General features: G+C 42.5%; 1 protein-coding gene across 4 annotated transcripts in view; it reads left to right on the top strand.

The window, feature by feature from the left end:
- The first annotated feature begins 329 nt into the window (after positions 1–329).
- The window catches only part of MTDH (metadherin), a 52,115-nt gene continuing 30,056 nt past the window's right edge, over positions 330–22,388 (top strand). Inside the window, exons 1-2 of one of the 4 annotated variants that reach the window (XM_073330504.2) lie at positions 330–1,030; positions 11,001–11,105. In XM_073330504.2, coding sequence (XP_073186605.1) covers positions 626–1,030; positions 11,001–11,105 — 510 coding nt within the window. In that variant the 5' untranslated portion in view covers positions 330–625. Of the gene's footprint in view, positions 1,031–11,000; positions 11,106–13,006; positions 13,167–22,388 lie in introns of those variants that run through there. The other 3 variants (XM_073330503.2, XM_073330502.2, XM_073330505.2) reach the window with 3 other exon arrangements.

Here is a 22,388-nt window from a genome sequence, read left to right as displayed (position 1 = left end):
CCACCCTGTCAATGTGTAACTCAATGCTAGCCCCTCCTAGCGCACCTCGGGAAGAAAATGCTTCAGTGGCTCGTGGTCACGCCCCGGGCCCCCGCACCAGCCGGGGCTCGCGCTCCCTAGTAGCATGGGGCAGACGGCAGCCAGAGCTCTCCGTGCCACGTGGAGCTGGTGATTCGCTCCGCCCCGCTGGGGGGGGGGGTAGATTGACAGCTCTAGGGAGGGAGCGGCTGGAGCCCTGGCGACGGGGAGGGGGAGAGAGTAACAGCGCACGCGCCCGTAACTCCCCTCTAGGCCAGACCTGAGGAGGGTGCACGCGCCACTTCCCCGCCCCTACGTCACCCTGCGCCCCGCGTGCGGCGGGACGTTGCGCGGCCGCCGTCCGCCGACGTTCAGCGGAGCCTGAGAGGTGACGTTGCACTCGAGCCGGGGGCGGGGATAGAGCGAGACGCCGCGGAGCTGAGCGGGCCGCTCCCAGCGACTCCGTCCTGCCCTCAGCCGCAGCGGGCGGCCCGGCTGCGGGTCCCGGCTCTGCCCGTGCGGGCCCGGCAGCGGGAGATGCGCTCGGCTTGAGCGCCCCACCCCCCCCCCCGCGCTCGGTTTCGGCCCCTCCGGGGTGGGAGCAGCGATGGCTGCGCGGAGCTGGCAGGAGGCGCTGGCCCAGCAGGCCGAGGAGGTGTCGGCCCGGGTGCGGGACGCGCTGTCGGTCGGGCTGGGCCTGCTGCGCACAGAGCTGGGTCTGGAGCTGGGCCTCGAGCCGCAGGGCCTCCCGAGCTGGCTCGTGCTGCTCGCCACGGCCGCCCTGGGGCTGCTGCTGCTGCTGGGGCTGCTCTGGGCCGTGGTTTGCGCAACGGGCTCCCGCAGGAAGCAGCCGCGGAGCCTGGCTGGCCGGGAAGAAGACGACGAGGCGGCAGCCCTGGGCCTGACAGGCGGCGGCGTCCCCAACAAGGCGGCTCCGGCCGCGCTGCTGCTGAAGGCTGAGGAGCAGAAGAAACGGAACAAGAAGAGACTTGTGGAGAAAGGAGCGGCCAGGGTGAGCGAAGGGGTGGAGGGGGGAGAGGTCTTACTGACGGGGAAGGGGGCCCCGTGAGGGGGCTCACTGACGCGGGGGGGCCGCTGGCTTCACAGTGGCATTTGGAGGTGGACAGAAGCATGATCCGTAATTTGAGCAATGTGTTTCAGATTAAAGTAAAACTGCCACAACATTTTTGTTTTAGATGTTTTGTTTATATCGAGAGTTTGAAAAACTTACCATCGTGCTGCAAGGTGGACGCTGGTGTGAGAGGGGGATGCTGGTGAAGTCCAGGGGCAAGTAGTCCTAGTGCTGTAGGTTTGCTAAGTAGCTGCAGGGTGAAACGGATTTGGTATTTGCATGTTTCTTTGGATTATGAATAGCTCATGTGAGAGTGCCGATTTCTTGTCAATTGCTTTGCTACTTGGAAAGCTTTGAGTAGCAGTAAATGCATTGAAGCTTTTTGCAGGGAGATGGGACAGCATTCGTTCATCTTTAGGAATCTTTTTAAGAAACCCTGAGGTCTTGAGATTTAATTACCTTTTAATTTAATAAAGCTTTAACTCTACAGAAGTTAAAGGTTTACCCCTCTTCACTCAACAAGCTTAGGTTTTTTTAAGTTTATTACAGAGTCCAGACAAGCGAACAAGTACTGTAAACAGTAGCAATAAGCAACAGACTTTGAGATTGAGTTGACAACTCAAAATTTTGCATGTCTCATTGAAAAGATGGAGCAAAATTGATAATCCATAGAGGAACACACTTTAATAATCTAAAAGCGATTTCTAAATGAGGAAAGGAGTACTTGTGGCACCTTAAAGACTAACAAATATATTTGAGCATAAGCTTTTTGTGAGCTACAGCTCACTTCATTGGATGCTGTAGCTCACGAAAGCTTATGCACAAATTTGTTAGTCTCTAAGATGCCACAAGTACTCCTTTTCTTTTTGCAAATACAGACTAACACGGCTGCTACTCTGAAACCTGTCATTATGCAAAGCACTGAATTTAGCCGTATGGAGTGGAAATCTATCAACTTCTTGAAAACATCGGATGCATTCTGTACTTAGAGTACAAAAGGAGTACTTAGAGACTAACAAATTTGTGCATAAGCTTTCGTGAGCTACAGCATCCGATGAAGTAAGCTGTAGCTCACGAAAGCTTATGCTCAAATAAATTTGTTAGTCTCTCTAAGGTGCCATGAGTACTCTTTTTTCTAAATGAGGGAGATGTGATAAGTGCACTAAGGATAATCTCAAGTAAGTAAAGCTGTTTCTTAAGAAACCACTTTAAAATTCCATTGCATTTTTTCAGTCTTTAAATATCACAGTGTGTAGGTAACTGTCTGTTTTTGATATCGTAGCATAGCTGTAGCCATGTCCATCCCAGGATATTAGTGACAAAGAGGGTGAGGTAATATCTTTTATTGGACCAACTTCTGTTGGCAAGAAAGACAAGTTTTCAAGTCACACACAGTTCTTCAGGTCTGGGAAAGGTACTCAGAGTTTCACAGGTAAATGCAAGGTAGAACAGATTGTTTGGTATAAATAGGTAGCTCATATTCTAAAGCACCGTTCAAGGTTGAGTGGCCAGTTAACATCTCAGTCATAGGACAAAAAGATGGGGTTAGTGGGTTACAGATTGTTGTAATAAACCATTAATCCAGTGTGTCTGTTCAATCCACGATTTTTAGTGTCTAGCAGAGTTATGAATTTAAGCTCCCAGGCTTGTCTTGTGAAAGTATTGTGCAGATTTCCCTTGAGGATGGGGACTGATAAGTCAAACATAGTGATTTGATTTTTGTCTTGTCATTTTCCTGTGCAAGTTCATTTGAGAGCATAATGATTATCTGGATTCACCCATGTAATTGTTGGGGCATTTAGTGCACTGGATGAGGTATACAACATGTTGTGATAGGCATGTGTAGAATCCATGGATCTTGAAAGGTGTGTTGATCATTGTAGCAGTGGAGATAGGTCTTCTGGTGTTGCTTTGAGTTGGTGTGTCCTGGTTTCTGGAGAGTTTGCTTCTGATGATGATGGTGGGGGTGCGGGATTGTCTGAAAGCCAAAAGTGGGGGTTCAGGAAAGATTTCTTTCAGGATGCGGTCCCCATTAAGTTTGGGTTGTAGTTTGATGATACACCACATGGGTTCTATTTTGAGGTGGTAGGTAACTACTAGGGGTGTGTGGTTGGAGGAGGTTTTATTTCTGTATTGAAGCAAGTTCTCTTGGGGTATTGGGGTGGTGTGTTCCTTGAAGCGATCTACTTCTCTGGTGGAGCGTCCTTGTTTCGTGAAGGCAGTTTTAAGTGACATCTTTCCCAGACCTGAAGAAGAGCTCTCTGGGGCTTGAAAGCTTCTCTCTCCATCAGAAGTTAGTCCAATAAAAGATATTACCTCATCCACCTTGTTTTTGATATTGCTTGCTTTGCTGTACTTTCAGCTAGTGAGCAAACTAATCTCATGCATCAAGTTACTGCACACCCTTCTAAAGCTCTTCCTTTCTTGTCAGAGGTTTGGGTTCTGGACCGGTTGGTCTGTAGCTTTCTGCTTTGGCTAAATAGTTTTAATACTGTTTTTGCTGATATAGGATGGAAGAAAGTGGAGTAGATGTCATTTGACCTGTTATAAACTTGCCTTTCAGTTGCCTCTCATAAGATCTAAATAAATGAGAGTTCAACTGATCTGCAAAGTGGAAAGAAACTGGGCTTATACCTTTTTCTGGTTCTTTGCTTTGTGAAGAAGAATGGCTAAGTGGGTATTCCTCCTTTTTTTATAATTGGAAATTAAAGTCTTCACTCCTGGAAAACTCTATGGTGACCAAGAACCAGTGAAATTATTACCTTTTAAGAATCCATAGAGTGAAAGCTGAGAAACTGGAAGGGGAGGGTATTTTATTCAGACTGTTTAAAACTTTGATTAATTACCATTTTAGAGAGCGGGTATATTTGTTAAAGATTCAAAATCCTGCTTATTCAGTGAAGGCACACACATCTGAGTCCTCCAGGATGTTCCCCAGCAATCAGGAAAGAATAGACTTAGCATTCTTTATATATCTAAGAAAAAGAAAAGCAAAAATAATTAACAGACGTTTGAGGCCTTCTTCATCAAGAAACAAAAGGGACCAAGCCCACTTACTAACTTAAACACACATCCTTCCACCAAAGTACTTGAGTTTTTAATAAGTGTATTGTTGTCTTTAAAAATTACTTCTATTATTTTTAATTCCCGATGAACACAAATCTTTTGTAAAAGAAAATACACATACTGAATCCATAAATATATACACACACAATGATGCATGTAATTAACTATGCTGTTCTTTATTATGCATCTAATCCAGTTAACCCTATTTCTCATGGAAAAAAAATTATCAGGCTCTGTCCCAGTAGTTTGTTAATCCTTCCAGTGTTGTCAAATTTTAAATAAGGTTAAATATTTTAAGCTGTAGTATCATTTTAAAAATAAACTGATCAAAATGTGAATACAATGCTATGTGGACATATGTTTGTATGAGATGAAAACTACCAATGTCTAGTTAAAAATAAATATATAAAATTTAATATTCTGTTTAATTACTGAGCTTTCACTGTGGCAGGTAACCTACAACTTTCATGTATTACTGCATGCAGGGCTTGAAAAATTTACCTGACGCTTACCACCCCTACGTAGAGTAAAGAACACCACTACGGCTATACTCATTGCAACTTAAAGGAATAAAACAGTTGTGTACTACTTGCCAGTATGCTAGTCAAATAATATCCAATCTAAAGTTTCTAATATAAATTAATGTTAGTCAAATAGCCAAAACTATTTAGTGATTATATTTGATTATGACAGTAGTAATCTCCAGTAATACCTTTGCAACTAGTCAGAGGACCAAACTTACTAGCCATAGATTGATTCAAAAGATGGGGATAGCTCACTGTTTGGAGTCAACATCCAGTGGAGAAGTCAATCTCCGCCTCTGCCAGGTGCTTGAAAGAGGAGTCTATAGGGATTATTACCAAGGTGTGCTGTCCCTAGGTCTTGCTTGTGAGGGCTCCATCTTTTGTCTCCTCTGCTTACCAGATGAGTAATAATCGTGAAGCACATGCCTTCTCTTGCTGCTGGCAGGGAGCACAAGCATTCTCTTTATCTCCTCTTAAGACTTATTTTTTTTCACCTCCAATCCCAGAGCCTCCTGGCTCCTACAAGGTTCAGTGGGGTTCTTTGCTAACACTGCTCTGCTTTCTAGCTGGTGCAAGGGGAGTGTTACTCACTTTCCCATAGCCTTCAATTTTAAACTCTTTTCTCCAGTGGACAAACCTGGGCTAATAACTGACTTTTTCAGTTCACAGGCAGTTTTGAAAAAAAAAATTCAGTTTGAATCAAATGCAAAAAAATTTCAGAAAATTGAAAAAGGAAAAAAAAAATTCAGGCCAAATGAAACCCATTCTGTTCAACCCAAAAGGGATTTTTTAATTCTTTTTAAAAGGTTAGATTCACAAATCAGCTGGAGGATGAGGAATTAGTAGTAGTGTCACCTTCATCAGTGCCCAGTGATTAAGGCACTCGCCTGTGATGTGGAATTCCCCCTCTGTCTGATGTTGAACACAAGTCTCCCCCATCTCAGGAGAGTGCCCAAACTACTGGGCTGTGGAATATATTGGTGTGGGTCTCTGTTCCTCCTCCAGAAGCAATTCCACTTTGTATAAATAATTAGTCATTGGAGCAGGGACTTCAGCTTGTCTCCCCCACATCCTAGGTCACCAGGTGATAATCATTCATGGTGGTACTTCATAGGCATTTATAATGACTATTCACTGTTATCCCTTTTTAAAGTTTAATTATTTATACATTGTAGAATAGTTTCAACAGGATGAATTGATAGAGACCACCACACCAGAGTATACCATAGTCCTGTGGTTTGACCATGTACCAACCCTAGGTGGATGGATGGGTTTGTTTAGCTAAGTATACAAAACAATGCTGCATGTTCTGCTTGTGGGAAGGTTCTAGATGTGTCATGGGCCTGGTGCAGAGGGGAGGCCTTGGGGGAGAGTGGGGATATTTGGATAATGAGCTTGTCCCACAGCAGTGGCTACTGTCCCCTGCAGGACTAAGCCTACGGCCATGTCTACATTACCACCAATGTCAGCAAAACTTACGTTGTTCTAGAGACGTCATAAATATAAAAGGAAGGGTAAACACCTTTTAAATCCCTCCTGGCCAGAGGAAAAACCCTTTCACCTGTAAAGGGTTAAGAAGCTAGGATACCTTGGGGCACTTTTAACCTAAGCTGATAAAAATAAGCTTAGGGGGTTTTTCATGCAGGTCCCCACATTTGTACCCTAGAGTTCAGAGTGGGGAAGGAACCTTGACATGGCGAAAGGGTTTTTCCTCTGGCCAGGAGGGATTTAAAGATGTTTACCCTTCCCTTTATAATTATGACATGGGGTATGAAAAAAAATACGCCTCTGAGTGACATAAATTTCGCTGGCATAAGCGCTCATTTGCATGACACTGTCAATGGGAGAGCTTCTCCCGCCATCATAGCTACTGCTACTCGTTGAGGTGGTTTTATTATATTGACGGTAGGGATGTAAACTCTTAAACAGTTAACGGTAAGACTAACGCTTACTGGTTAACCCCCTGCCCCGGGCTGGTCAGAGCAGGCCTCAGAGCAGCTTCTCCCCGCAGCGACGCGGCTGTCTCGCCGCAGCTGCTGGTGGTTGGTGTCCCCTTGGGAGGCTGAGGATGATGCTGGTCTCTGGCGTTTGCTCCCCCTTGAATTTGGATCCTGGGTGGGACTCAAAAAAAGACAATGCAGTTGATGGGTTGCCTTTAGTTTAAAAACAATAATAGGGAACCACATTTCTATGCTATGGAAAGTGTCATGGGTTCTGTGTAAGAATACTGTAACATAGCAGATTTTGATACTTTTTACTATTTAAATAAAGGATCAAATGGAGTAATCTTTCATAAGTGAGGTTGGATCAACTCCTAGTCTTGTTCTAAAACAATCAATTTGAGACTTGGAAAAGGTTCTACAATTTGAAAACTTAATTGTTATGATACAGGGCTGAGTTTGAGTTTTAGTAGTGACTATCTCAGAACTGAAAATAATTTAAAAAAAATTGTTTTCAGGATGTATTTAAATGTGAAAAATTACAACTATTTTTAAAGATAATTTGGATCCAGAATTCCACCTCTCCATTTGCAGTTAAGGCTGTACACTTCTAGTAACATTTTTTCAGAATTTTTGTTTAAATCCTGAAGTTCCCTAAAATTGTTCAGCTGACGGTCGAAAATTGAGAGGAAGAGGAAGGCAGGATAGCATAGTCTTTAAGCCACCATAAGGCAGAATAGCACTTTTCACTCATGTCACTTCAGGTCCCACAAAAAATGCACACTCAACAGTTGGCACCATGTCCTGTGTGCAGACAGTGTGTGTTCACTCTTGGGCATTAAATCAGTTACGGACAGCAGTTCTATATTTTTGGCTTTCCAAATAGACGATGCATAACGAATGAAAATCTGAAGAGTATGTATCTGCTAAGTCAAGTCACTGAAGAGGCAGGTCTACACTTAAACAGCTACAACAGTGCAGCAGCAGCGCTTTAGTGAGGATGCTACTATACTGATGGGAGAACTCTCATCAGCATGGTTAATCCACCTCCACAAGAGGCAGTAGTTTTGTCAATGGGAGAAGCTCTCCCATCAACATAGCTCTGTTCACACTAGTGGTTAGGACTGTATAACTGTCGATCAGAAGTGTGGATTTTCACAACCTGAGTGACGCAGTTATATCAATGTAAGTTTGTAGTGCAGACCTGGCCTTAGAATAGTTATGAAGGCAGCGTAACGGCTAGATATACTAAGTGCTAATAAGTAGCAGTTCTTCCATCTATCAAATGTTTCTTGTTGAATCTGTCAGTGGGTATTAAAGTAATATACCATTTAACATACAGTTTGACCTATTCTAAAATTAAATGCAACAACTTTAGTTCTAGTGCTTGAGATTAATATTAAACATGATTTTTAATTCTTAATTAAAATTGTATCCTGTAGAAGAAAATATAAATTCAGTCAAGAATATATTTGGTACTATCAAATAAAAATGAAGATGCAGCTCCTATCCCATGGAGAAAAGGAGTACTTGTGGCACCTTAGAGACTTATTTAGTCTCTAAGTGCCACAAGTACTCCTTTTCTTTTTGCGAATACAGACTAGCACGGCTGCTACTCTGAACCTATCCCATGGAGATGAGTTTAAATAAGATGCCATGCAGACTAAACACATCATAGAAACGTAACTTAAATGATATATAGGCAGGCGATGAAATCTTCATAAGAATGGCCCTATTGGGTTAGACCAATGGTTCATCTAGCCCAGTATCTTGTCTGCCGACAGTTGCCAATGCCAGATGCTTCAAAGAGAATGAAAAGACCAGGGCAATCATCAAATGATCTATCCCCTGTTGTCCAGTCCCAGCATCAAGCAGTCAAAGGCTTAGGGACACCCAGAGCATGGGGTTGTGTTCCTGACCATCTTGGCTAATAGCCATTGATGGACCTGTCCTCCATGAACTTACCTCATTTTTTTTTAATTGTTATAGTTTTGGCCTTCACAACATCCCCTGGCAACTAGTTCCACAAGTTGACTGTTGCATGAACTTCCTTTTGTTTGTTTTAAACCTTCATGCCCCTTTTTTCTCTCTGTGCTCTATAGGTGGGAGAAGGAGGTTGATGTAGGCTAATAATTATAATAAGTCTCTGGGTCTAAGTGGAAGCAAGAATGTCCTTTATTACTACTTTGTACTAATACAGCACTTAGGAATAACAGTCTGACTGAAGACTGTCAGAAGAGTGGGGGAAAAAGGTAAGGGGTACTGCAGAAATGTTTTAAATAAAAGTGCAGAGGTCTTTATTTCGGAGTGTTTTTTTAAATAATCCAGATTTAAGTGGAGCCTTGCAAATTACAGATTTTTTTCAGTTCACTGGCAGTTCCAAAATAAAAAAAAAAAATAGTTCAGGTTGAACTGAATCCAAAAAATTTGAGCACATCAAAAAAGTAGACACACAATTCATTTCAAGTCAAAGAAAACATTTGGGTCAACAAAAACAAAATGGTTGTTTAGTTCTGGGCTTTTTTTCCCACCTGAAAGCAAAATAAATAAGACTAGATTCCCAAACTGGCTGGAAGCAGGAAGTGGTGTCGCCTTATAACCTTTAGCACAGTGGTTAGGGAAATCACTTGTGAACTGGGGTTCATTTCTTCCCTCTGTCTGATGTGGACAAGAAATTTGAATTTGCAGGCGAGTGCTAGCTGTTCGGCCATGAGTTATTCTGGTATAAGTCTCTCTCTTAAGTTGAAGCTGTTCTGCTTTGCATAAAATACTTGAATAGTCGCCAGGTCAGAATGTGAGATTCCTATAGCCTAGTGATTAGGGTACTTACCTTGGAGGTGGGAGACCCAAGTTCATGAGCCTTTTCCAATGACTATTTAATTATGTATACACAGTGGAGCAACTTCAACAGAAAAGCTTGAGAGAGACCCAGAATATCCCATAGCCTGGTTGCTAGGGCGCTCTCCTGTAAGGTGGGAGATCCAAATTCAAATCCCTTCTCCACATAAATGTGACAAAAACGGTAATTAAAACCCAGGTCTCTCACATCCTAGGTGAGTGGCATAACCAATAGGCCTAAAGTTATATGTGCACCTTCTTCTCCTCTTACCATCTTGTGAATGGTTCATGAGGGGCCCTCCTTCAGAAACATTGGCTGAAATGATTTATTTGAGTCACATTTTGAGAATGGTTTTGGGTTGACCAAAACTGCTTTTTTCAGTGAATAATGTCTTAAAAATTTCACCCAGCTTCAGATTTTTAATAGCGTACATATTCATGTGTGTATGTGTGGTTTATTTTTGTTTTTAATTTAAATAGGTAACCCACTACATTTGCAACTTGTAGTTTTAAGAATTTGGTGTCTGACAAAGTTGATGCTTTGAAAAGTAGTCACTGGTTTGAGGGAAAAACACTTCTCCATTTTCTCTCTCCCCTTTTTCCTCCCTCCCCCAATACATTTGGCAAAACAGAATTGTGGCTTGTGCTCCAGAGGCTTAACTGGAAAATAGTTTGCTGTACTTATGCAATTATTGCATTACAGTGAGATGCTGCAGAGGATACTGCTCCAATTGAGTACTTGTGCAGTTGCTCACATGAACTCTACGTATACTTCTGTGTCTATACATGTGAGAAAACAAATGCACATGCCCATTCACTTATGTGTATTAAAGTAATTGCTATCAATATACACAATCCTAAACCTCATCAGGAATTTTTTTTTAAAATTGTAATGTTTAGCAAAACTTATTTGGAATCCAAGCTACAGTTGTTTAGATCAGACCTAAAGTTCCTGAAAGTTTTACAGATGCACATTTTGTTGTCTAGGAGCAATTATATATTATCCCTCGATATAAAGATTGATAAAATACTTCAGGTGTCCACCACTTTTACTTCGTTTGTTTACATTAAAAATAGTAAAGCTGTATAATATTCCACTACATAATTGGTTACAGTGTGGTATAGATATTACTATAAATGTCAAGGCTTTCCTTCACTCTTAATCTGCTTGTTTACAATATGCAAGACAGTTGCTGTTCAACAGACTAGCTGTAGAAACTACTAGTCTGATTTTTATCCAGCTGCATTTAGAATATTTACTAGTTCGTGTACTTGTTTCTTGACTCCATACAGTATATACAACCACAGTAGCAGACTTCAGAAATTTTGAAAATAAGCTTTGAAAATATAAAACTAAATTGCTTTACATTAAAAGGTAATTAAGCTAGCATTTGGGTTCTTTCCCCATAGTGCATAGAACTACAGTTGGCTTCAAAGAAAACCTCTCATACTATCTTTGTAATTATGTAACTTACATTCTGTAGTTTGCTTCACCTGCCCTCTCAGATTTAATCTGATTTAAAATTTTGATTACATATGCAGCCTAATGGACGGCCTGTTCTTGAAGTGTCTGAGGATGAAATAATTCAGACGGCTCGAAGAGAAAATCCAAAGCAGCCACTGGATGCAGAAAAGAAGAACGAGAAGGTTATTTATGGCTTTGAAACTATAGTAAACTACTTGATGAGATTAATTTTTATATATTTGTATTACGTGAAGGTCTCAGCCAGGATTGGATTCCATTCCTATCCAATTTAAATTTTACAAAAATAGTAAGTTTTCCAACTGCTAATTTTTTTTGAAAGACAGCTTTAAAGATGCTAAGATCCCACATCAAGAATTAAATGTTTGCACTTCCTTTTAAAATGAACGAATTTAAAATACTGAATAGCAGCTCTTGTACATGATAACAAGGCCAAATTAGTATTCCATTGTGTGTACTCTCTGTAGGTGCTCAAAAGGTGATCAATGTAATCTTTCAAATAACTTACCATTATTGTATCATCTAACAGCTGAGGGAGTGCTGTTTTAAGGCCAAATCCTACGCTTGCATGTTAAACTGATTTAACGTACCATAAATCACTGAGCAAATATACCCTCAGTTCACCAGACAACTTTTTTATTTATCTGATTAAAATAGGCATATGACCAAAACTGACTTTATCTTGGCTCTTTTGCTCACAACTTTATGTAATTGAAAATACAGGTTACATCTGCTGGTTGAAATTATAATATGTCAAGTAAATTGCCGTGCAGCGATTCTCTGATTTGGAAATGATTGTCACATTGGTTTTGGTTTTAGCTTTAATAAAAGCGTACTCATTCATACAGGGAATTTTTAAAATCTTTCTGTGGTAGACAACAAAGTTACTAGGCTAAAACTGTTCTCATGATACTGTTGGGGATTCATTGTGTACTAGCAGAAGATATATTAAACAGCATAAATGGTTAACTGTAACTATTACTGAAAAGTTGTTGAACATAGGAAACTATTTGATTAAAAAAAAACAAATATCTGGTCCTGATTAATTTCCCAGCTATTAATGGTTTTATAGCTAATTGAGTAAATAAGTTATTGGAAACTCTTGTAGTATTAGTTAATTCTGCATTTGAATTACAAGAAATGTTCCAATGTTAAATGGAAGCCTGAATTCTAAAGTGTATCATAGGTGTTTGTATTTGGAAGTAAAGATAACGTTCTTTTTTTAAGCGAAGAAACAAACGTGTTTATCTCGCTCATTTTTCTCCTTCCCTCCCTCACACAACAATACCAAGCCTAAACTGCAGTTCCAAGTAATTCTATGCCACTAAATGGCTGTTTTTATTAGAGTAATGTAGTCCGATCATTTTGGGTAAATACAAGGAGAGAATCTAGTAGGACGCCTTGAAGTAAATCACAAAGTGAAAAGCCTCTTATTTAAATAATTTTAATCAATTTTCCCATTTGTACTTCTCTTACTTTCTGAGAGAGGTGTATTATTACTGGTTAATATAACCATTAAAACATGTTAATTTACAACTAAATAGAGCTTTTACACAAGGTTTGGTACATCTTTTTGCTACCGGGGGGGTATGCTATAACTATATACATTTAATTTAAGCAAATATGCCTCAGTGAAAGGGACTGGAGCTTAGTTTCCTACTCACCTAAGTCTACCGAAAATGAGAAGACAGCCTCCTAAATTACATAGCCCTGGTCCACACTGGGGGGGGTCGACCTAAGATACTCAACTTCAGATTCGCGAATAGTGTAGCGGAAGACTGCGTATCTTAGGTCGACTTACCTGGCGTGAGGACAGCGTCGAGTCAACCGCTTCCACTCCCCCGTCGACTCCGCTTCCGCCTTTCGCAAGCTGGAGTTCCGGAGTCGACAGGGAGCGCATTTGGGGATTGATTTATCGTGTCGAGACGAGACACGATAAATCAATTTCCGATAGATCGATCACTACCCGCCGATCCAGCGGGTAGTGAAGATCTGCCCTTAGGCTGTTCTTCATATTTTTCAGACTAGTAGATCTCATCCCTCCCTCCCTCGTTTTTATTCATAGGCTGGAAGAGAGACAAGTTTTCCTGCTTTTTCAACTCTCAATTGGTTTATCAACTTTGAATGAATTAGTCCAAATGAAGAAAATATTATATTTGTGCCTGCAGAAGAGAGGACCGTGCTGTCAAAAACTGGTTTTGCACATCAACAAATTCTTGTTCCAGGTGCTTAGCTAGTGACTTCCACCAATTCAGTGGTGTGACTTGCTTTTAAACATCATCAAATGTGTACTGCTTGAATGGTTCACCTTCCGGCCCTGAAATGTATTATGGTTGGCATGATTGATGGGTAATTTAGATGCCCATGTCATAGCAGCATCTTCTTCAGCAGTTAGACATCTACTTGGTACTTTGGGTTGAGAATATTAGCAAAACATGAGGTGGAGTAAGTGCTTGATCCATCTGTTTCTTTACTGCTTGCAATTTAATTTTGTTGTTGGGTATTTCTTCACTGCCTCAAAGTTCTTTCCAAATTTCAGCAGCCTCAACAATACAGCAGCAATCTTTCTGCAGTTTGCCAAATAATGTGGAAATAAGTTTCTGTATATTCAGCATATCTTCTACATTTCCCTTTAGTCTGATTAGGACCACTTTGGCTGGTATAGTTCCATTTATTTTGTCACAATTCTCTTTGCAAATTATCAGAATAGACCAGTTCTTAATAAATGGCTCAGAATGGTCAACCACTGAATTCAAGTGCATGTCTTGGGTAGAATTAGTTTGGATCCTTCTTCTCTCTCTAGTGAAACTGAAGCAAAGTGGTTGTTACAGAAGTATTCTGCAATTTCAATGTTTTCCTTTATTCCTGGAGTTGTATTTTAGTCAAATGAGCATTGAATCCATATATTGTAAGTTTTCAGGTTGCCTTTGTTTTCTTCTTCTAGATTTCTTCTCATCTTTGCTACATTTGCAGCTTGTCTGTGAGAAAGGTCTACACTTGAATTTTATTCTATTACATCCAAAATACAAATTTATGACAATCTAAGTTATTTACTAGCATAGTAAGAAATGGTAGGCAGTCCTTAAGAATGGTGCAAAAATAAATGTACTAACCAGTTGATCCAGATTGTTCAGACATGTCCATATCCTCTTCAAAGTCATTGCCTTCGAGGAGCATTTGTCATAATGACATTCATTCTTACAACCAGGACTTGCATTTTTTTGTTTCGCAGTTTACATTAGACATGTTTATTTTTTATCCAGAGGTACAGGAATTTCTTGAAAATATTCCCAAATAGGGTCCTTTTTACGACCTGCAGCCATGGCAGTTTTTCCCTTCCAATTCTCAGGTCTTGAAATCAACACTAGCGGCTGCAGTCAGAAAAATGTCCTTCGTTCTTTTCACAGTGTCTTGCTTTGACACCAGTGTTGCTCCTTTCTGGTCGAACACTCAACTCCTCCTTTGTTACATAACTCCACTTCCACCCCCTATCTCTACTTCCAGGAAAACACAAGAACTAACAGCAATCCATGACTTCTGCTCATGTAACTCACATGCCTTTTGCATTGTAGTATTTTATTTAAAGAAAGTGGGAGGCAGTTGAGAAATTAATGGATTTCTGTTGGTATATATCTCTGTATACACCTGCAAGGAAACGGAACAAGGCCATTTAGTTGAAGTGTCCAGAACCGTCCAGAAACAAGGGCTGGTAGTTCCTGTGCAGATTAGTGCTTTTCTGTAAGCTGGAGAGCAAGTTTCCAAGGTGGCTGGAGTCACAAATCATTGTAATTTGAGAGCTGAGCCAATCAGAGCTCAGGGTAAGGAGAAGCTATAAATAGGACTATGGGACCACCCAGATGAGCTCAGTAGATGATCATGATGAGATATGTGATGGTGTCTCCTGGAGTCAGAGGCAGGTCCCATCCCCTGTGATGACTTTGCCAGTCTGTTGCACTCAATACCGCAGCCTCTGGATCCCCTCCCCTACAGGATCAGGCCCTTAATACAGTACATGATCCACTATGCCATATTTATAAAGCTTGACTTCAAAAGTTAGTTTTTCCCCGATCAATTATTTATATAGAAAAGCAGCCTTTAACTCAAAGTTTATGATTGAGGCTCATGGATTCAGCACATTTATTATTTAAATGTTTTAAGAGATTGTAATAATTTTAGGCCTTAACATATTTTGTAGCAAATTAATATTTCATTTTAAACAGGTTTATTTTTAAAAAAGAAAGTTATAATTTAAAATCTAAAACAGCTTATTTAAATTAAAAGAAAATACATTTTGAAGTGGATATAAATATGAAGTCTGGGTGTAAATTGGTGCCCTTCAGTGTCCATTAAAAACCGCTCCAAGCCTCTTTTTAAACTTAGTGAGGATAGTTAGACAGGCAGCTATGTTAGTTTTCAGAGTAGCAGCCTTGTTAGTCTGTATCCGCAAAAAGAAAAGGAGGACTTGTGGCACCTCAGAGACTAACAAATTTATTTGAGCATAAGCTTTCTTGAGCTACAGCTCAGAAGTGAACTGTAGCTCAAGAAAGCTTATGCTCAAATAAATTTGTTAGTCTCTGAGGTGCCACAAGTCCTCCTTTTCTTTTTGCAGCTTTGTTAGTCACTCTGGGAAATCACCCTCTTTCCATATGCATTGCATTATTAATAGCTTGAGTGCACTGAGTAGAATCTCCCAAGGCCCTGCGAGAGTGCTCTTTCTTTGTTCGGCTTAGAGAAGTAAACTGAGACTACAAGTTAAGTGTGTGTTCCATATCTAAAAAGACATGGCGTACATCGATTTTTTTTTTTTTTTTTTTTGTGTTGGTGCGCCTCTTGTGTTTCTGAGATTCTTTGCTGTCTTTCTCTTCAGGGGCCATGAACCTCACTTATTCCTTGAAAATGGTTACAGTTTTCTGCTTCTCATCACTGCTAGCATCTCCAGTATGGTCTTGTACTGAAGATGCATGTGTACTGTCTTCAATTTTGCCACTTCCCTCTTCATTCTTCTTCTCTGCCTTGTTCAATTGCACAAGAGCAAAAAATAAGTGATTCAGCTTAATTTGCCATACATGTCTGCCATTCACTGGAAAGTGACAAACTAGAGCAAATGGAAAACTCCTTAAAACTTCATAGCTAGTTTTATTTGCAAGCTTGGAAAAAATGTATCCTCTTGAATCAGTACTTATGGTGGGGAAGGAAAGCTTATTTTTACATTCTTTATTTTCCTCTGTATAGAGGCCCACACATCTGCTTGATTTTTAAGGTTTTTTTGCTAATCTGCCAAGTTCTTAATGTATAGTTCAGCTGATGGTAGAGCCAAGATTGGCAGCCTTCTGTGCACAGAAGGTGATCATTTAGAATGAATAAAACCTGTATTTTGTACAGTCATGCACCTCCTGACTGTTTTAGTCAGTGATATAATTGAGATGGTGACTGACGTTAGAAACCTTGACTGAGCTTGGCAGGTGTGGAAAAAGTAGATGTGTACCATGTTCCAGTAATTGATATTAGGAAAGCAAAGATGATAAACTTCTGATTTATTTATTAAATACTTGTGTACAGCAACATAAATTCCCTATTTGTAAGGCTCTATAAAAACATTTAATGTGACTTTTTCATAGAAAAGCTGGATGTAAAATTTGGATTTCTAATACTCTAATCAGTTTTTTTAATGGAATTGTAGAATTTGTATGCAAGTTCATAGAATCATAAAATATCAGGGTTGGAAGGGACCTCAAGAGGTCATCTAGTCCAGCCCCCTGCTCAAAGCAGGACCAATCCCCAACTAAATCATCCCAGCCAGGGCTTTGTCAAGCCTGACCTTAAAAATATCTAAGGAAGGATATTCCACCACCTCCCTAGGTAATGCATTCCAGTGTTTCACCACCCTCCTAGTGAAAAAGTTTTTCCTAATATCCAACCTGAACCTCCCCCACTGCAACTTGGTGGAGTTCTTGTGACCATGTAGGCCTTTTTATTATTAATGTTTGTCATTTAACTTTTCATGCTGTATTTTGAAGGTCATGGGTCAAGCAGGGGGCAGTTGGGTTTGTGTCCTCTTTCGGAGGTGTGGGGGGATGATGACTGTAGAGACGGAATGGGGGGGACTGTTAAAGCAAAGCAGAAAAAAGCCTTTTTTTAAGTGTTTAAGTCCTTTTTTGCCTGGAAGATTTTGATGTCTAGAGAACTTCTGAAATAATGACCTCACAAGAGCCAGCAGTAGAAGTTGAGCAGTTAAGGGGAATTGGTTTATAGTCTGTTTACTCCCTTTTTTTTTTGTTTTTGGAACACCTATTGGTACTCACTAGAACTGGCTAGTCAAAGTTTTTCAAAAGTTTATTTTTTTTGGTTAAAAAAAAATTCCTTTTCAAAGTTGGAAATTTTTGAAAGATCCCCCTTCTGTCAGATGCAACAAGTTGTAACTCTTTTTAACATTAACTACCCTTTTTTATCCTTAGTTATATGCTTTCTTATAAAATAGTAGTTTTTCACTTAAATAGTAGTTTAAGAATATGTACAGTATTCTCAGTTGTGTAGGAACTAGTCCCCTAACCCAGCTGGGTTATTTTTCTCTATACCTAATTTAGTTTATTACGGAAGCAAATGCAAGGAAAAAGAAATGTTTGAAACTTACCCTTGTTCTTTTGTTGGGGGAGGGAAGATATGGAGAGGAGTCAGTAGCCCTCCCATACTCAGTGCTTGGTGGCCAGTTACTGAACAAGTGATCCTTCTGCCTTATAGTTAAGGCTTTGTTTTAGTCAGGGGTATTTTTAGTAAACTTCATGGACAGGTCACGGTCAATAAACAAAACAAAATTCACTTCCCGTGACTTGTCCATGACTTCTACTGTATGCCCTGGACTAAATCTTGGTTGGGGAGCAGCCTGGGCATGTGCGGCCTGGGACCCACACTGGTGCTGTGTGGGTGGTGGCGTGCGGCCCGGGACTCCTGCTGGTGCTGGGTGGGAGGGTGGGGGTTTGCTGGGGCCAACAGGCTACATACCTGGCTCCGTGCCTCCCCGGAAGTGGGGACATCCCCCCTAGCTCAGCTCCTAGACAGAGGCATGGCCAGGCAGCTCTGTGTTTCACAGCTCCCATTGGCCAGGAACCATGGCCAATGAGAGCTGTGGGGGCGGTGCCTTCACACAGAGGCAGTGCGCAGAGCTGCCTGGCCACACCTCCGGCTAGGAGCTGAGCGAGGGGGATGTTGCTGCATCTGAGGAGCCCCCTAGGTAAGTGCTGCCCAGAGCCCGCCTCACCCCGTATTGTGCTCCAACCCCCTCCCACACCCAAACTCCTGCTGCTGCTGGGGGAGGAGGGTGCAGTGGCCCGAGACGGCCGCAGCAGCAGCCAGTGGGCCTGGCATGGGCTGCTTTATCTGCCCCCAGGCCAGGCGCACCAACCACTGAAGAAACCATAGAGGTAACAGAAAGTCACAGAATCTGTGACTTCTGTGACCTCCGTGACAAACTTGCAGCCTTACTTATAGTTAGACTTGGCAGGGCTCTATTTAAATCCACAGATGTCAGTTAATGTCAATTTCAGCTTACACTGAAATGGATGAAAAAAACCCAATCAGTAACAGTTAGTGTGAGTGCAGCTCCCCCCTACTCCCTCACCTAGCGCCTGCAGGGATCAGGTGTCGGCAGCCATGTAGGGAGCCCTGCAGTCACAGGAGTGAGGGAGTAGGGCCATGACAGTGGAGCTACCGAGGGTTCCCTGTATTGCTAGGGACATTGGATCCCTGCCACCCCAAGGTGAGGGGAAGGCTCTGGTGCTAGCAGAGCAGAGACCCCGGCCAAGGCTGCCAGGAGGAGGAGGAGCAGCCTCTGGCTGTGGGGAGGCCACCTTTTTGATCAATGGCTCCTGCCCAGGGATAGAGCCATTCAGCAGCAGGGTGGCCTTCCCCGTGGTAGGGGGTTCATCCTCTTCTTCCTCCACTCTGCTACACCAGAGCCTTCCCCACACCTTGTGCCTGCAGGGATTGGGTGCTTGTGGTCCTGTGGCAGCATAGAGAGCCTTCTGCATGTCTGCTGTCACATCCCTGCTCTCACCAGCTGGGAGTGCAAAGGGTCCCTTCTCTGCTCCACCAGGATTGTAGCTTTTCTTGCACCTTATCTCTGCAGAGATTGGGTGTCACTGATCCTGTGACAATGCAGAGAGCCCTCTACAACCTCACTGTCATGGGAGTGAGGGAGCGGCCATGACAGAAGGGCTGCAGAGGACTCCTTGCATGTCCACAGAGCCAGTGACATCCGGTCCCTGTAGGCCCAAGGTGTGGGGGCAGTTGGAGGGAGCCCTCTGCAGCTCTGCTGTCATGGCCCTGCTCACTCAGTCACTCAGCCAGAAGTGAGAGAGCCATCCCCAGGCAGGAACTGTACAGCAGTGAGGTGATCTCCTCTGTGACCAGGGGCTCATCATCCTCGTTGCAGGCCTGGCTAGGGGTCTGCTCCTCCAGCCAGGACTGCAGCCTCCCTTGCATCTCGCACCCAGGTGTCCTGGGCCTCTCAGCCATGCTGAGAGCCCTTTGTAGCCCCACTGTCAGTGCTGTCCTAATCCTAATACTACCCTCCTTAATTTTCCACAACTGTAAAAGTAAAAATTATTAAAAATTAAAAAAATCTATATGGTTGAAATTACAAAAAATAAAAATCTAGTTCAACCAAGCCTATATATAATTTACTTTCTGGACCCATTACGTCTTTGCTCTGATAACACTGGAAGTTTAGGGCTTCCCTGGTGGAATGCATCAGTTAACTCAAGGTGTTTCTTTGCATAGATTTATATAGTCTGAGGCAAAAAGGGACCATTCAATGATGTAATCTGACTTTTGTATATCGCAGGCCATAAAATTTCATCCAGTTTAAATTATCTGGCTCAACACAGGTATTTAGCTAATGCATGTTCCAGAAAGTCTCAATTGGAAGACTACAAAAGATGAAGAATGTGTTTGCCTTGGTAGTTTGTACAGTGTTTACTCTTGGGGGAATTCTGTGCCACTGTGCAATGCAGAATGTTGCAGAAATTAATGTGTGTGCAGAATTTCCTTTCTCCCACAGAAATGGACTGCAGTGCTGATGGTCACCACTAGGGGGTGCTGGACCCCGCAGAACCCAGCTTGAATCATAGAATATCAGGGTTGGAAGGGATCTCAGGAGGTCATCTAGTCCAACCCCCTGCTCAAAGCAGGACCGATCCCCAACTAAATCATCCCAGCCAGGGCTTTGTCAAGCCTGACCTTAAAAACTTCTAAGGAAGGAGATTCTACCACCTCCCTAGTTAACGCATTCCAGTGTTTCACCACCCTCCTAGTGAAAAAGTTTTTCCTAATACCCAATCTAAATCTCCCCCACTGCAACTTGAGACCATTACTCCTTGTCCTCTTCTACCACTGAGAATAGTCTAGAGTCATCCTCTTTGGAACCCCCTTTCAAGTAGTTGAAAGCAGCTATCAAATCCCCCCTCATTCTTCTCTTCCACAGACTAAACATCCCCAGTTCCCTCAGCCTCTCCTCGTAAGTCATGTGTTCCAGTCCCCTAATCATTTTTGTTGCCCTCTGCTGGACTCTTTCCAATTTTTCCACATCCTTCTTGTAGTGTGGGGCCCAAAACTGGACACAGTACTCCAGATGAGGCCTCACCAGTGTCAAATAGAGGGGAACGATCACGTCCCTCGATCTGCTGGCAATGCCCCTACTTGTACATCCCAAAATGCCGTTGACCTTCTTGGCAACAAGGGCACACTGTTGACTCATATCCAACTTCTCGTCCACTGTAACCCCTAGGTCCTTTTCTGCAGAACTGCTGCCTAGCCCTTCAGTCCCTAGTCTGTAGCGGTGCATCAGATTCTTCCGTCCTAAGTGCAGGACTCTGTACTTGTCCTTGTTGAACCTCATCAGATTTCTTTTGGCCCAATCCTCTGATTTGTCTAGGTCCTTCAGTATCCTATCCCTACCCTCCAGCGTATCTACCTCTTCTCCCAGGTTAGTGTCATCTGCAAACTTGCTGAGGGTGCAATTCGCACCATCCTCCAGATCATTTATGAAGATATTGAACAAAACCGGCCCCAGGACCGACCCTTGGGGCACTCCACTTGATACCAGCTGCCAAGTAGACATGGAGCTATTGATCACTACCCGTTGAGCCCAACAATCTAGCCAACTTTCTATCCACCTTACATTCCATTCATCCAACCCATACTACTTTAACTTGCTGGCAAGAATACTGTGGGAGACAGTGTCAAAAGCTTTGCTAAAGTCAAGGAAAAACACGTCCACTGTTTTCCCTTCATCCACAGAACCAGTTATCTCGTCATAGAAGGCAATTAGATTAGTCGGGCATGACTTGCCCTTGGTGAATCCATGCTGACTGTTCCTGATCACTTTCCTCTCCTCTAAGTGTTTCGGAATTGATTCCTTGAGGACCTGCTCCATGATTTTTCCAGGGACTGAGGTGAGGCTGACTGGCCTGTAGTTCCCAGGATCTTCCTCCTTCCCTTTTTTAAAGATGGGCACTACATTAGCCTTTTTCCAGTCGTCCGGGACTTCCCCCGATCGCCATGAGTTTTCAAAGATAATGGCCAATGGCTTTGCAATCACATCTGCCAACTCCTTTAGCACTCTCGGATGCAGCGCATCCGGCCCCATGGACTTGTGAACGTCCAGCTTTTCTAAATAGTCCCAAACCACTTCTTTCTCCACAGAGGGCTGGTCACCTCCTCCCCATGCTGTGCTGCCCAGTGCAGTAGTCTGGGAGCTGACCTTGTTCGTGAAGACAGAGGCAAAAAAAGCATTGAATACATTAGTTTTTTCCACACCCTTTGTCACTAGGTTGCCTCCCTCATTCGGTAAGGGGCCCACACTTTCCTTGACTTTCTTCTTGTTGCCAACATACCTGAAGAAACCCTTCTTGTTACTCTTAACATCTCTTGCTAGCTGCAACTCCAGGTGTGAGTTGGCCTTCCTGATTTCACTCCTGCATGCCTGAGCAATATTTTTATACTCATCCCTGGTCATTTGTCCAATCTTCCACTTCTTGTAAGCTTCTTTTTTGTATTTAAGATCAGCAAGGATTTCACTGTTAAGCCAAGCTGGTCGCCTGCCATATTTACTATTCTTTCTACACATCGGGATGGCTTGTCCCTGTAACCTCAATAAGGATTCTTTAAAATACAGCCAGCTCTCCTGGACTCCTTTCCCCCTCATGTTGTTCTCCCAGGGGATCTTGCCCATCAGTTCCCTGAGGGAGTCAAAGTCTGCTTTTCTGAAGTCCAGGGTCCGTATTCTGCTGCTTTCCTTTCTTCCTTGTGTCAGGATCCTGAACTAGACTATCTCATGGTCACTGCCTCCCAGGTTCCCATCCACTTTTGCTTCCCCTACTAATTCTTCCCGGTTTGTGAGCAGCAGGTCAAGAAGAGCTCCACCCCTAGTTGGTTCCTCCAGCACTTGCACC

This window comes from Lepidochelys kempii, chromosome 2 (assembly GCF_965140285.1).
Source record: "Lepidochelys kempii isolate rLepKem1 chromosome 2, rLepKem1.hap1, whole genome shotgun sequence".
Taxonomy (NCBI): domain Eukaryota; kingdom Metazoa; phylum Chordata; order Testudines; family Cheloniidae; genus Lepidochelys; species Lepidochelys kempii.
The sequence above is the reverse complement of the archived record's forward strand: the minus strand, read 5'-3'. Positions and strand labels throughout refer to the sequence as shown.